The sequence below is a fragment of the Clinocottus analis genome, unplaced genomic scaffold, assembly GCF_023055335.1.
Source record: "Clinocottus analis isolate CAN_PGR_092001 unplaced genomic scaffold, fCliAna1.0.p SCAF_2, whole genome shotgun sequence".
NCBI classification, from domain to species: domain Eukaryota; kingdom Metazoa; phylum Chordata; class Actinopteri; order Perciformes; family Cottidae; genus Clinocottus; species Clinocottus analis.
Genome location: NW_027175931.1, coordinates 19,900,534 through 19,914,479, shown reverse-complemented (window position 1 = coordinate 19,914,479; position 13,946 = coordinate 19,900,534). Strand labels below are relative to the sequence as shown.

Sequence of the window (13,946 nt, the reverse complement as noted above, 5' to 3'; positions counted from 1 at the left end):
GCAAACAAAAGCCTCTGAACACGCTCCACCTTGCTAATCAGCTCCTGTAGTGCCAGTGAGGCTTCTCCATGGTTGAATTAGTAAACCCTAGTGAGTGTTTAAGGCAGTTGATTGGGTTGGTGTCCCAACCCAATCAACTGCCTTGTAGCATTGAACAAGTGGTGCTGGCTTTTTGTGAAAAGACGTATTAGTAATCTGTTCGGATGAAGATTGGAACTGTGCGTAAACACAAGTGTTGTTCATGCTCCTTTGCTGACCTTGGCAGGAGTCTCTGCACACAGACGATCAGAGATATCGAGTGACGGCGAGCAGTTCAAGTTCACTGAGCCAACAGTGACCGACGTTTTTATTTTTTTTCTTACCGGTTATGATGCTGCACATTTTCTTTTTGTGCAATTAACTGTTTAAAGTAGGTGGTGTTGTCAGCTGTCTGAACCAGTTTTCTCACTTTCATGACGATGAAGCACTTTGCTTTGCTGAATCACTTTCCCTTACTTGTAGTCTGTCTCGCAAGCATCTAACTCCAACAGATACGTGACTGAATGTTCATTGATGTGTTGAGTGCCACAGAGTTACAGTAAATTACAAACATTGTTTTTACATATGTTTTTATTTCCTTCATATACTAATTTATTCATAACCTTTCTCTGTGGGGTGAAGATGGGAGGAAATCCCCAATGGGAAGTCAACAAAACAACATGTTACAGTATTTCCTCACGGAATTGGTCCTGAAATGGTTTGAGCTTCATATTAATAATAATATGCAGTCAAAGGGTGAACTTGGACTTTCTATTGGAGTGGATCATTTTAAAGGGAACATTCTGAAGAATTAAGAAGATAACCTTTAGTTTTATATATATATATGTGTGTATATATATATATATATATATATATATATATATATATATATATATATATATATATACATATATATATGTGTGTATATATATATATATATATATATATATATATATATATATATATGTGTATATATATATACACACATATATATATATATATATGTGTATATATATATATATATATATATATATATATATACACACATATATATATATATATATATATATATACATATATATATACATATATATAGGCTGACCTATTTAAATCCTTGTATAACATCTAAAGATCTCTGTACTTTCTCATAACTTACTCTGCTCCAACAATAGGAGCTGATGTCTAACATGCAACTACCAAACATTGTGTCTCAACTCTTTGTAATGAGAAATAAAACATTGAGTTTTATTTCCTCTATATGTATTAAGTCCATCCATTTTCAGATACCATTGCCGTCGCATCACCTGTGTTAAGGTTTGAGATCCAAATGATTTCCTATATGACTTCTTGTCCATCAGCGTTCATCACTGTTTGTCTTACCACAAACAACCGTTCGAGAACTTAAATAAAATGTTATAAACTTCCGACGTATGACTTAACTCTCTGGGGTCAGAAGTAATTTTCTCGATTTTTACATAATTTCTTAAATTCCCCTTTTTGAAGTCACTTGCATGCATACTCATCTGTTGTGAACCAGAAATTACAGAACGATCTCACCTCTCTATATAATAAGGCACCATTATCCTAAAAGTTTAAAGTGATAATATGGTCAAAAAGTTAATTAGAATAAAACCAGAACCTGATTCTTGATGCTACGGACTTGTCCCTGTAACTGTTTTACCTTTGTTAACCTAAAGAAATGCTAAACAAGATTTTGAGATTGGATTGGACTTCATTGTGGCGCTTGTTGATGCCTCCTCTGCTGCACCTTGAGAGGCTGAAGATGGACGGTTTTCGCCGGCCATTCGGGGCCCCGTGTGTGCGCGCCTGGACGCAGGGACTCGAGACAAAATGGTAAATGCTGTAGGTGGTGAACCGTGTTTGCGTGGGCGCCGCAGGGCAGCAGGAATGGAGGGTGGCAGCAGGCGGGTAAGACCACAGCTGTGGTCAGGCCGCGGACCGGGAGGCAGGCGGAGAAATGCTGAGCGATAGGCTCACCAAGACTTTGTGTCGATCTGAGTTCAATAACTTCGTGGAGTTTCTTCACCAGGGCCATCCTGATGTGTTGGAGTCTCCGCGAGCTGAGAAAAGAATCCAGGAACTCTGCCAGCGGCGTCTCCCCCTCTGCAAACCTCTGAAACAGCATCTGTTGGGAGAAGCATCTCATTATTTACACACACACACACACAGACAATGGATATTATGTTGCACAAGATTACACCTCTCCTCTGCTTTTGAACCAGCCTGAAAATATTGTCTTTCAAACTGACATGTGTTATTTGTCTGCTTATGTTTCCTGTCAACCAGCTGTTTCTCCCACAGCTCTGACATGTCTGTTGTCTTCAATGCGGCCTTGTTCGCCAAGCCTTTTCAATAAGAGGGTGGTGCTGTGTTACAGCCTTACCAGTGGGTGTAAGACTATAGGCCTATATGTACAGTATATATCATGTATCACCCAAATGTAGCCAGATTACTTGCATTTTATATATTATAATACGTGACCTCTTATGTTATGTACAGAGAATGAGTTGAGTGCACTCTTGTCTCATGTATCAGGCACAGTTTATGTCATTATGTAAAGTTTATTACAAGAGGACCGAACAGGGCTCCTTGTGATTTGCAGCAGAGCTCAGCGTTTTCCAATAATAATAATAAAAAAGGAACAATTTGCTAAGCACATCTCATCATCTACTGTTCATTGAATATAAACTGTATTTCTGCACATGTATAAAAGCAGGTGGATGTACCTGTGCAAGTCAAAGTGAACACTTACCTCACACTCCTGCTCTGCATGATTTACCTTCTGCAGGAGACTCCACTGAGCAGCATGGACACTACATCTTTCTGCTGTAAAACACAAATAAGCAAACAGCATTTGACATTAAGGCAGCCATATTAAAAACGTTAAGAAGTAAATAAGATATTTACAAACTCACCAATTTGTTCTTGTTTGGCCTGGATGATGCATCTAAGGTTGTCCAGGTGCTTGTACTTCATTGCAAGTAATAATTTAGCATCTCTAAATTTAGGTTTTTGATAGAGACCGATTTTGGCAATTTCTTTATTATGAACGTGCAGCTGCCGCGCAGCCGTCTGCAGCTCCTGAAACTAGGAATGACAACAGATGGTTCAAGACATATCAGAATCAGAACACTCTCCACAATGTATAAAGAAAATAAATCTGCAATCCAAATGATTTGTGCCGGCGTAAGACACGCCTTTTAGTTTGGTTAACAGACGCTCACCTTCTCACTGCACCTGATGGTGTGATTTATCTTCTCTTCATCTTCCAGCAGCTCTCGCAGCTCTCTGGTGCTCAGAGAGCCGAACTGCGCCGACAGAGACATGCTGGGATGTTCTTCTCCTCTGCAGGAGTTGTGCTACCTGTTGGTTCCCGATCCTTCCTGCTGGGGCGCCATGTGAGCTGCTCGTGCTGCATTCAAGGACACGGGACTGTCGGAAAGCTCCAACGCCTAGTACCCGCACACTGTCAGACACGGAGGGCTCTAAAAAAGTGACTTTATGAGAAAATGACGACGACAATTGTCTGCTGTCGTCAATTAACTTTCTTTTGCAAACATATGAATATCATTTTATGACATTGCCGCAGTGTCATTGTCTGTACACATAAACTGCAACTAATCGTTTGAAATAATCTTTCCTGTTGGTTCTGTCACATGCATTCCCAGGCGAACAATACATCTACTTCTGTATATTTAAAATACACTTACATTTTCAATAGTATATTTAAAATATGTTATTAAAGAAGAATACTTTCTGCAAATATATAAGAAGTGTACTTTTAAAAAAAATACTATTACTATTTGAGAAGTGTACTTTCTGAAAATGTATAAAAAGTATACAAAAGTCTCGCTTTTACCTATTATAATAATTGCACTTTCAACACACTTTAAAAAAGAATATTACTGTAGTATACTTTCAATAAATACATTATTAAAACGTTTTTTTTTTAATATTTCTGTTGAATCCATAGTATCCGTACAGAAAAATGTGTCTGTCCTGATACTATGGATTTGCATAATGTTTGTTGTTGACCTGTCGCTCCCACTGTGGGGTTACGTGCACGTGCACGCCTCAGACTCACGTTGCCTCAGCTATATGTAGCCTCAGTTAATCCTTCTAAAGACGAGCATTGCTGCTTGTCAGTGAAAGTCCTGAGACACAGAGGAATGTCCCCTCCTGAGAGCGACATGCAGCTTAACCTCAACAGCCGTCACACGACACCTCTACTGTGTGAGTAAATCCAATAATTCACTTGATATTTCATCTTGCACAACATTTTATTATTGTCAATTGTAGTGTTGGAAGGGATTCAGGTGAGTAGTATGCTTCCATTGAGTGCCAGTAGCTCTTGATCATCGTTTCTATGTCAATGTGTTCTAGCTTTACATGTTGAAAAGGCATATTTTCTTTAAAAACATGCTTTAACATATACTATACCAGTCTTGTAGCAAGGTTGTTGTGGAAGTAACATGCATTTGCTTTGCCTGTTAAAGCTTTCTACCTTGTTACATAAGAAGCTTTGCAGTTTTCCGACTTTATTTCAGTCAACAAGGAGTCACATTCATAAGAAGTTGGCTCTTATCTGCAGCTAGACTTGTCAGAAGGTGAGATTTATATTTCTGATCTTGCCTTTAATTCTTATCTGAGGCTTGTGTCATCTGTTAAACAAATCTAAGGACAAGAGAAAAGACAGTTCTCCTGTTTCAAGCTGCAGTTTGGGCGACAAAAGACTCGAAAGGAATATAAAATACAATAATGATGAATATTAATGATTGAGTGGCTTTCAAGAATCAAGTCAATGACATTGATAGCTTAAAGTCAAACATTTTACAGAAGATAGTTTTGCTTGGTTTAGCAGGAAAGTCAAGAGTTGCATACGTGTGGACAGTACTCTATGTAGATGAAGGAGTTCCACAGGGTCTTGGTTGTGTTCATACTGTCTCAAAAAGCCATCATTAATGTTATTAGTTACCTGTGCTTTTCCTGTGATGGCAAATCAAAATATGTGCAGTGAAAAATGTCCAGTGAGACTTACTCATTAAATACCATGTTGTTAAATATTAGGCGTGTCTTCTGTGTGTAGCTGGTAAATAAGGCAAGGTTGTCAATACATTGAAGGTGCTAAAACAATGTATTGACTGTATTTTGGCATTTCTAACTCATGGGTGAAAGGTCAAAGACCCTGTGTGTGTGTGTGTGTGTGTGTGTGTGTGTGTGTGTGTGTGTGTGTGTGTGTGTGTGTGTGTGTGTCTGCTAGTCTCTTAGTCAACCAAAAAACCTCTGCAAACGCACCTGTATGATGCATCAGTGTCCGTCTGCCTCGCACCTCACAGTGCAGCGATGCATCCTCTGGTGATTTTACCACGCCAGCTCTGGCACGCTCAGCTGTGCGTGAACAAGGACTAACCACCATGAGCGCCGACACGGTCTGCAAGACAGAGCAGGACTCGGAGAACAACGGCGAGCTGGCCGACTTGGTGGCGGCCATGAACGTGGCCGCCAACCGCACAGCCACAACGAATGGGACCTACAGGTCCGGTGGTCCGAGGGTCACCAGGGTCTCGGACAGGAAGATGTCCCTGCAGGAGAGAGGGAGCCGCATGCCCAGACAGCCCACCATCGAGACCAAGCGTGTGTCCATCACAGATGTTGATGTGAGGACACTTGAACTTCACATAAATACATGTTTCACTTTATTTGACATTTTATTCAAGCTGTATTTTGTCTCGTTTGTTTGAATTCTACTATTTTCTTTTCTTCTTTTTTTTGCAGGATATTGTCCAGCTCAACCAGTATAAATTGAAGAATGAGATTGGAAAGGTGATTAAAAAGTGTTGCACATAGTCACTCAATGAGCAAGGTGAAACAGAAGTGATGTATAAAGCTGTTTACCTTTCTTTTTCTTTCATCCCCGAGGGTTCCTATGGAGTGGTAAAATTAGCTTATAATGAAGATTCAGAGCAGTACTACGTGAGTTAAAGATTATGAATTGTGCTTTTTGTGGTAGTTTACTTGCCATTTATTCATTACCATCATTTGCTTTTACTCATTTCTTCAAGGCGATGAAAGTGGTTTCAAAGAAGAGGCTGATGAAGCAGTGTGGATTTTTGCGTAAGTGAAAACCTCCATCTCTAGCGACAGTTTCATGAGTTTTCATCATTCCTTCATGGTGCTGGTGATATGTCTTGGCATGTCATTTCAGGCCGCCTGCCCACTCAAGGGTCAAGCTCTGCGTTTCCTCTGGAGAAAGTGTACAAAGAGATCGCCATCCTCAAGAAACTAGACCATCCTAATGTTGTTAAACTGGTGGAGGTCAGTCCTCATCGCACGCATCCTGCATTCGTACAGCATGTTAAACTTGATTTCTGGAAGAAAACCTAAAGGTGTGTGTGTGTGTGTGTGTGTGTGTGTTTGTCTTCTGTGTAGGTGCTTGATGACCCTGAAGAAGATGGACTTCACATGGGTAAGGACCTCATTTATCTGTTCTATAGTTAATTAATTAAACGACTTATACCTTCATATAAAATGGGGGAGTCTTTCAATTTTGTTTTGGTTTTTGTTCAAGCCTTCGATTTGATGACAAAGGGGTATGTTTTTGTGCATTTATGTTTGGGCTTTTAAATTGCCCCATGAGATATAATACACGTATTTACTTTGCCCGTCTTTCCTCCACCTCTTGTGTTGGTCAGCCCGGTGATGGAGGTGCCGACAGACGACCCTTTCACAGAGGAGCAGGCTCTCTTTTACTTCAGAGACGTCGTCCTGGGAATAGAATACTGTACGTTTACAGATTGATTTATAGAAAACATCTTGCAAACTTTGCTTTTTAAAACCTCATTTTACACATTCAGGAGTTGCTTTTCATGTGTTAAAGTCACCTGAAAATGTCCAACCTTGGGCTCCTTAAAAGCTAAGGGTATACTGTTTCCTCAACACGTGAAAATGTGCTTAAACAGGCGCTCCCATGAATTGCTTACTGGTACTGAATGAAAAATTGTAACAACTGCTTTATGGAGCTAATATTCAAGACAAATTGGACATACTGTTAACTTACTGATCAAGAAAAAGTAATATGATTGAAATATATATCTCTGGTATTTTGAATTTCATTTAAAAAAACAACTGCTTGTCATTTAGACTGTGAGGATATACAGAGTTTCTTGTAGCGGTTCTAAAATGGCCATATGGCTGTTTATCTGATGAACATGTTCTTTATTGCTCAGTGCACTACCACAAGATCATCCACAGGGATATCAAACCCTCCAACCTGCTGCTGGGGGACGACGGTCACGTCAAGATAGCAGACTTTGGGGTGAGCAACGAGTTTGAGGGGACGGACGCCTTCCTGTCGAGCACGGCGGGGACGCCGGCCTTCATGGCCCCCGAGATGATGACCGAACACGAGCAGAGATTCAGCGGGAAGGTGAGAAAGAAAACAGACGCATTGTCTGCCACTGAATGCCATTTGTTTGAGATGAATCTCATCCTGTAACACTGTGTTTGATACTGAGAGCTTTTTCAGTCGTGACACAGCCTTGATAATTTCCATTTGTTGACCAGGCATTAGACATATGGGCGATGGGAGTCACACTCTACTGTTTTGTCTTTGGGAAGGTAAGAAAGCCCACAGTATATCCGATAAAAAGCTGGTGCAACATTTGGTTTGAACATTTGATTCACTTCACGTTGTGTTGCCTGTTCCAGTGCCCTTTTTATGACGAATACATTGTCTCTCTGCACACCAAGATCAAGAACAAACCCGTGGAGTTTCCAGAGACGTAAGCAAAGATTCAAAGCATTTTGATAGCAGATTGGCTAACTAGCTTGTTATGTGTTATGTCTACATGTAGCTACAACATGCTATCAGTATGGGTTCAAGACTACTGTAGTATTTCCTCAGAAGGTAAACAACAACAATTGCAATCACATTCTGTAAAGGTGTTACAGTAGATGGGAATATTAAACTTTACGGACAAGATTTTTTTTCTCAATTGGAGAAAAAGTGATTTCAATAAGCAGAGCATTTGTCACAGGAAGAGAGAGAAATTTGTAATTGTAGCGAAACCAACAAACACATCGACATTTTATATCCTCTAATCACTGATTTTGTATTTCTGTTTGTTCTATGATGATAAAGGCACTGCAACATATATCTCTCGTCCAAAACAAGTTGTCCCCAGAAAAAAATGGATGCTATTTCTCTATCGTTCCCCAATTTAATCCGGCATACAGATGGTCTTCACTGCTGACTTTTTGACTTGTCAAAGCACAGGTGGAATGAAAAGCTGGCTCCATTCCTGACATGATTGCTATGCAATGCTGCAAATGATATCAATAGTTACACCTGTGTTTGACAAGAAGAAAAATGGTCCGTTTAACTCTTAATTGCACTTTGGTCCTCTTGGTCACATGTCAGGAGGAAAAGGGATGTTATGACATGTGTAGTGTCCGTGTACCTGGCACCCCTTACTGTTGCAGGAAGCTCACGATCAGCTAACTCTTCCTATCCAATCAGTGGCATCCGATCCTCCTCCAAAAGGCTCTCTCTCCACCTGTCGCAGCCAGCAGTATCTGCACTGCTTTGTTTACACTTTGTAAATATTTTACTTTATAAACTTAAAATCTGGTTTATCCATCATTATCTCCCCATTTACGTTGCTTAACCCTGAGCTGCTGTCAAAAACATGTTTATCTGTGAAATAATGTGTTTTTATTTGTATTTTTCACAGTCCATTAATAAGTAACGCATTAAAGGAGCTCATTGAGAGGATGCTGGATAAAAAATCTGACACAAGAATCACCATTCCTGAGATTAAGGTGACCGTGAAAAAAAAAGACCACATCTGATGTTACATAAGAGACCATGATGTTCACGATCAGTTTGTGTTGCTTTTCCATAATAATGCTGTTGTGTTGTTACAGCTCCATGAGTGGGTGACAGAGAACGGCTCCAACCCTCTTCCTCTGGAGGAAGAGCACTGCACAGCGGTGGAGGTCACTGAGGAGGAGGTGCAGAACAGCATCAAACTCATCCCGAGTCTTTCCACTGTGGTGAGTCGCTCATCGCTCCCTCTCTGGACACTATTAACACTTTATTGACCAATGCTGGCTGCTAGTTTGAATATTTCAGTGTATATAAAGGTGTTCTTTTCGTATATGAACACCATTTACATCTACAAAATGCTTCATATCTCAAGATGTTGACATAACTGACATTGGAGGACACAAAAAGACATAAAGTTGATCATGTTGCCTTTTTAACTGTGTGAAATTGCAATATGGCAGTGTAGGTGGAGGAGAGAGATGATAAGTCGGTAAGTGAGGGTATTATAGTATTAAAGACTGAAGCGTAATTCCTCCAGACAATACAATGAATAGAATTTCTATAAAAACAAAATACACCTTTGTGTTTTAACTTAACTGGTGATATGAACATGTTTCCTGTTTTTTTTTCTTCTGCTACTCTCTCTTATGTCCACTGCAGATTCTGGTGAAGGCCATGCTGAGGAAGCGGTCTTTCAGTAATCCCTTTGAGTGTCTGGGCCGACGACCGGAGAGGTCCATGTCTGCCCCTGGAGGTCTTCTTACGTAAGTGGCCTACTCTGTAAATCCTGCCCCGCTCTGCCAAACTGCCAGCTCTGCGGTTGCTGGGATTAGGCTTCTCACAAAACAAAGCAGCGAGCAGATGCTTGGATAAAAATAGATGAGTCCGTTACACCCTTTATGTGAAGCGTGTCACTACCGTGCAGAAATAAAGGATGTAAGAGAATGTTATTCTGTTACACTGTATATGTTTTGCTTTGCTCCTGAAATTAGCGGCACACTGCATTAGTAAAAGCATTAGTACTCTCCTGATGAGCTAAATGGAAGCCCCTGCGGCAGCAGTAAAGGCTGTGCTGCTTGTTTTCCAATAACAAGCGGTCCCGTCTGGCACAGCTAATTACACCTCCATGCGAACTTTGGGAAGAGATGCGGAGCTGCAACTGCATCCTCCTCCACAGTTACTCAGGCACCACCCCCACCAGGGCTCCAGCACCGCAGTGTCCCACACATGTGAAATGTGTGGAGATCATGTGAGATGTAAATGGTGAACTCTCACACCGCAGCCGGTGTGACGGACACAACCTGGAACGGTATTTGAGCACCTGGATACTAAAAGGGATGCGATAATCAATGATTCATGTTTGAACCGCGTAGTCCGGCGCTACAGTTGGCTTCATGAAGAAGATCAAAGGGTTTTCATTTGATCTTCTTGGAGGGATGATGTATTGTAATATGATCTCATACAACAACAGTGTAAGCACCGCAACATGTTGTTCCTACACTTGTTTTGTATGGATTAAACACACAAGTTTCAAAGTGTTTATCAGTGACCTTTAAACGGGCACGTGGAGTGAAACTAATATTTCCCCTAGTTTCAAGTATTTATGCTAAGCTAAGCTACACAGATCTAGCTTCACATGTGCCGTTCAGACACGAGTGGAATCAATCTTCTCATCTGACTTTTGGCCAAAAAGAGAATACATTTATTTTTTAAACTGCCACAGTCCCGCTACAATAAAATCTGTGTTCATTATTAACTGTGTTACAAAGCAACTAACATCCTGGCCTCTTACATTACATCTCCTTCTTGCAGTGGCTCTTGGGGCTTATTGGGGCCTTCGCCTCAGCTTCATCCTTCCTTGAGGTAAATGTTATTAAAGGTTGAACGCCTCATACTTCAGTCGTTTGTTGAACTTTGTTCAAGATTTGATTGAGACAAGCGCTACCCCCCCCCTCCCCACAAACCCCATCCTGCACTGCACTGCACTGCATTCCTCCTCCTCCTCATCATCATCAACGACTGCAATCTCACTTTCAGCAACGTGATTGAGCATTTGTCGCCCCACAGGAATTTCAGCAAAGAGGGCAGCAGAGAGGAGTTGGAGGACTTGTATGAAGATGAAGCATTGACAGAGTTACCAGAATAAAAAGAGAGTTCAGAAAATGACTTGTTTTCTATCTATTTGTCCTGATCGCACCTCATTCTTTTGCTTTTGCTGTTGCTTCATGCTCGTTGTGCTTAAATTAGTCTCTCCCTTTAGTGCACAACCCTTATAATTGTGGTATACGGGTATTATGTGGGTATTAAATAGTATGTATCGATGCATTAAAGCTTGGGAAGGTAAAGAGTGGCTTTGGTGGGAGGCCTAAAGGGAGAGACTGTCTTGCCGACTTTCTCATTAGATGTTATTTTGGAGCTAGTGCTGCTGCTGTTTTTGATTGGAAAAAAGGTGGCAACACAGGGTTAGAAAATTAAAAAATATATCATTCTCTTGCTAGTTTCTCAACCTTACTGACCCTTTATAGGTGTTTAAAAAAAAGCAGGTTTGGAGCATTTATTTTGCCTCCCTACGGCCCTGAACATAGCGTTAGCTGAGCAGGCGGCTCACAGCTAATAGCGCTAACAATGCAAACGACAGTGTTGACAGAGCTAACAGTGTTTAGCTGAGGTAGAGCCGGATGGATGGGCGCTACACCTTCAGCTGTAACAGCTGTACGAGCTGGTTGGGCACACTCACGTGCACTAACATGCACTTAAAGCATGCGCGGCCGACCCGGCTATATCAAAAAAGCAAGAATAAGGCTCACACAGAGGGAGAGACATCAGGTAGACTATATTCCACTATTATCTTTACAGTGAAAATATTGTTTCCTGCTATGTAATTCTCTGAATCAGGTTAGATTGTATTCTGTTTGATTACTGATGGCGTGGTTGATGTTGTTCACGATGTTGTTCATGAGTGTGGTATATGCTCCACAAAGAAGATATTTTTACATTTTCCTACAGTTTGAGATAATAATTGTGTTGTTGAAATTAATAAAAGTTATTTTAAACAATGACTTTGAATGATTACAGTAAAAGCCGTTGTTGTGCTTGTGTCTACACGTCCACTGTCTTTTTTGAAATGTCTGCAATAGAGCATTTAGAAAGTTGTTATTCATGCACAATCAAGTCATACTTTTAAAGATTCACATCTCTAAAACACTTTCTATTGCCAGCAAACTGGAGCCTGTTTTTTTAAGTGTACTTTTTAAATTCTGTTTCAGTATCAAATGCACATCATTCCTGTGGCCAGTAGAGGGCAGCATTATGTATAAAATGAAGAGACCAACACCAATCCAGGGTGCCTGAGTTTAAGCCCCGGTAAATAGCAAATCACTCAAGTGCCCTTGAGCAAAACACTGGGTGACATCCAGCTCCGATAACACTGATCGGACAAACTTCTACTTTCCAACAATTACAAAATGTTCAAAAATAGTATCCAAAAATAACCATGGGTACATTTGTAACAATTCAAAATGGACACAACGACAACAAGCTATAATATAAAATGGCAATATGATCTAAAAATCCTAAAAATATATATGACATTGCCAATTAGTTATGCCATCCAAATGCAAACTGTATCCCAACACCGCTCTCATCTCTCCTTTGATTGTGCTGCAAAAATAGATGTTTTTTTTTCTGGGGATGAGTTGAAGGATGATGCTGCAAAAAATGCAAAATCCCTCAGTGCCACTGACAGTCCTCCTCACACTATTACTGTCCATGCTGGGACCTGATCAGCACGGATAACAGTTTCATCACACTGAGTTTTTGGAGAGGCAGGTTTTAATAAGAACAACGAGAGGAGGCCTGAAGGTTCCTCTGGAGGTGTGTGAAGTAGGAGGAAGATTGTCTGTAATGCTCTGGAACTGCAATGGCAACAAGCACCGAGCAGAGACAATAAGCACTGCATGTGTTGTTAAGAAAAACTAGCAGAATGATACTATGCTCAAATATAAACCTCATCATTTAATCCTGTGACTGCAGGTGAAGAGAAAAACAATTATAGAAACGTAAAGGACATTTTGGTAGACAGAATATCAAACATCTCAGTTCAATCTACTTACTTACCATCAATCTACTTACGTACCATATTACATCATATGGGACATAATGTGCTCATTTTCATTTGTATACTTGTATTTTGAGTTTCTTCTACATGTTATTTTTCTCAAACTGTCTGCATGAAATTACAAGAGAGTTTATTTATTCAATTTCATATTGTTTCTCTATTACATACTGCAGGTCATGTGGGATGTGAATGTGCTATTGGCTACTATACAACGTGTCTTCAACTGATCAGACTATAGCAGAGTGATCATTTATTGACTAGCAAACAGCAAGCGTTCTTCTCTCTAACACACATTATTACATTTTCTGTGTCGGCTGCTCTAGATATATGTCGAAGAAATTGAAACCCTTTTGCTGAAACGGTTCAAATGGTTCAAGCGGTTCCTGCCAACATTTGTATTCCTGCATATATAGCCCATTGTTTCAATTTTTTCTGCCGCTGCTGTTATGTGAAGACCAAAGAGGAGCGTTTCTGAGCAAAGATTTCTGTGGAAACTGTTGCCATGCAACAGCACAATACTGCGCTCACACAGAGTAGTAACTTCACTGTTTGGCTGCTCTTTTCACTGAGCTCACTGCCCGAGTAGTACCGCAACATGGTATTCTATTCCACTGTATTTTAAAACTCATTGCAATCTGTGTGCTTTGGGCCATCAACTCAGTGATGCTTGGGGAGGAGGGAGGGGGGGAGGGGGGGTGCAGCTTCTGGGTCCACGCTCATGTTTCCACATCCAGAGCCAGCTGCAGTTCAGCCTCAGTCAGATATGTACCTAAACACTAACCTTCAGCTCTCACTGTTAACTCTGCATTGCTGTTGCCTCACCACGTTTCACCCCTCCAGCTCCACGTCGCCACCCACCCTGCTCTCTCTCTCTCTCTCCTTCTCTCTCGCTCACTTGCCTGTTACTCACCACAGCCGACCCCCGCTGGCCCGCTGCCAGCTGAGCTGCACATCCCTTCAAGG

The 13,946-nt window shown here is 40.8% G+C and overlaps 2 protein-coding genes across 2 annotated transcripts; one reads left to right on the top strand and one right to left on the bottom strand.

Moving 5' to 3' along the window:
* Positions 1–1,750: 1,750 nt before the first annotated feature.
* LOC137790194 (vacuolar protein sorting-associated protein 37D-like) lies at positions 1,751–3,365 on the bottom strand. The gene is made up of 4 exons (XM_068584179.1): positions 3,264–3,365; positions 2,955–3,126; positions 2,792–2,865; positions 1,751–2,164 (listed from the first exon to the last, which is right to left on the bottom strand). Exons 1-4 carry the CDS (start codon positions 3,363–3,365, stop codon positions 1,751–1,753), a joined length of 762 nt encoding a protein of 253 aa, XP_068440280.1.
* Positions 3,366–4,184: 819 nt separating this feature from the next.
* On the top strand, positions 4,185–11,023 carry camkk1b (calcium/calmodulin-dependent protein kinase kinase 1, alpha b). The gene is made up of 17 exons (XM_068584500.1): positions 4,185–4,272; positions 5,376–5,696; positions 5,815–5,862; positions 5,959–6,012; positions 6,102–6,153; positions 6,245–6,354; positions 6,469–6,505; positions 6,608–6,629; positions 6,732–6,820; positions 7,266–7,465; positions 7,603–7,656; positions 7,747–7,820; positions 8,772–8,859; positions 8,965–9,093; positions 9,527–9,630; positions 10,679–10,729; positions 10,934–11,023. The coding sequence occupies exons 2-17, from the start codon at positions 5,454–5,456 to the stop codon at positions 11,010–11,012; spliced, it is 1,434 nt and encodes a 477-aa protein (XP_068440601.1). The 5' UTR covers positions 4,185–4,272; positions 5,376–5,453; the 3' UTR covers positions 11,013–11,023.
* The last annotated feature ends 2,923 nt before the right edge of the window (positions 11,024–13,946 follow it).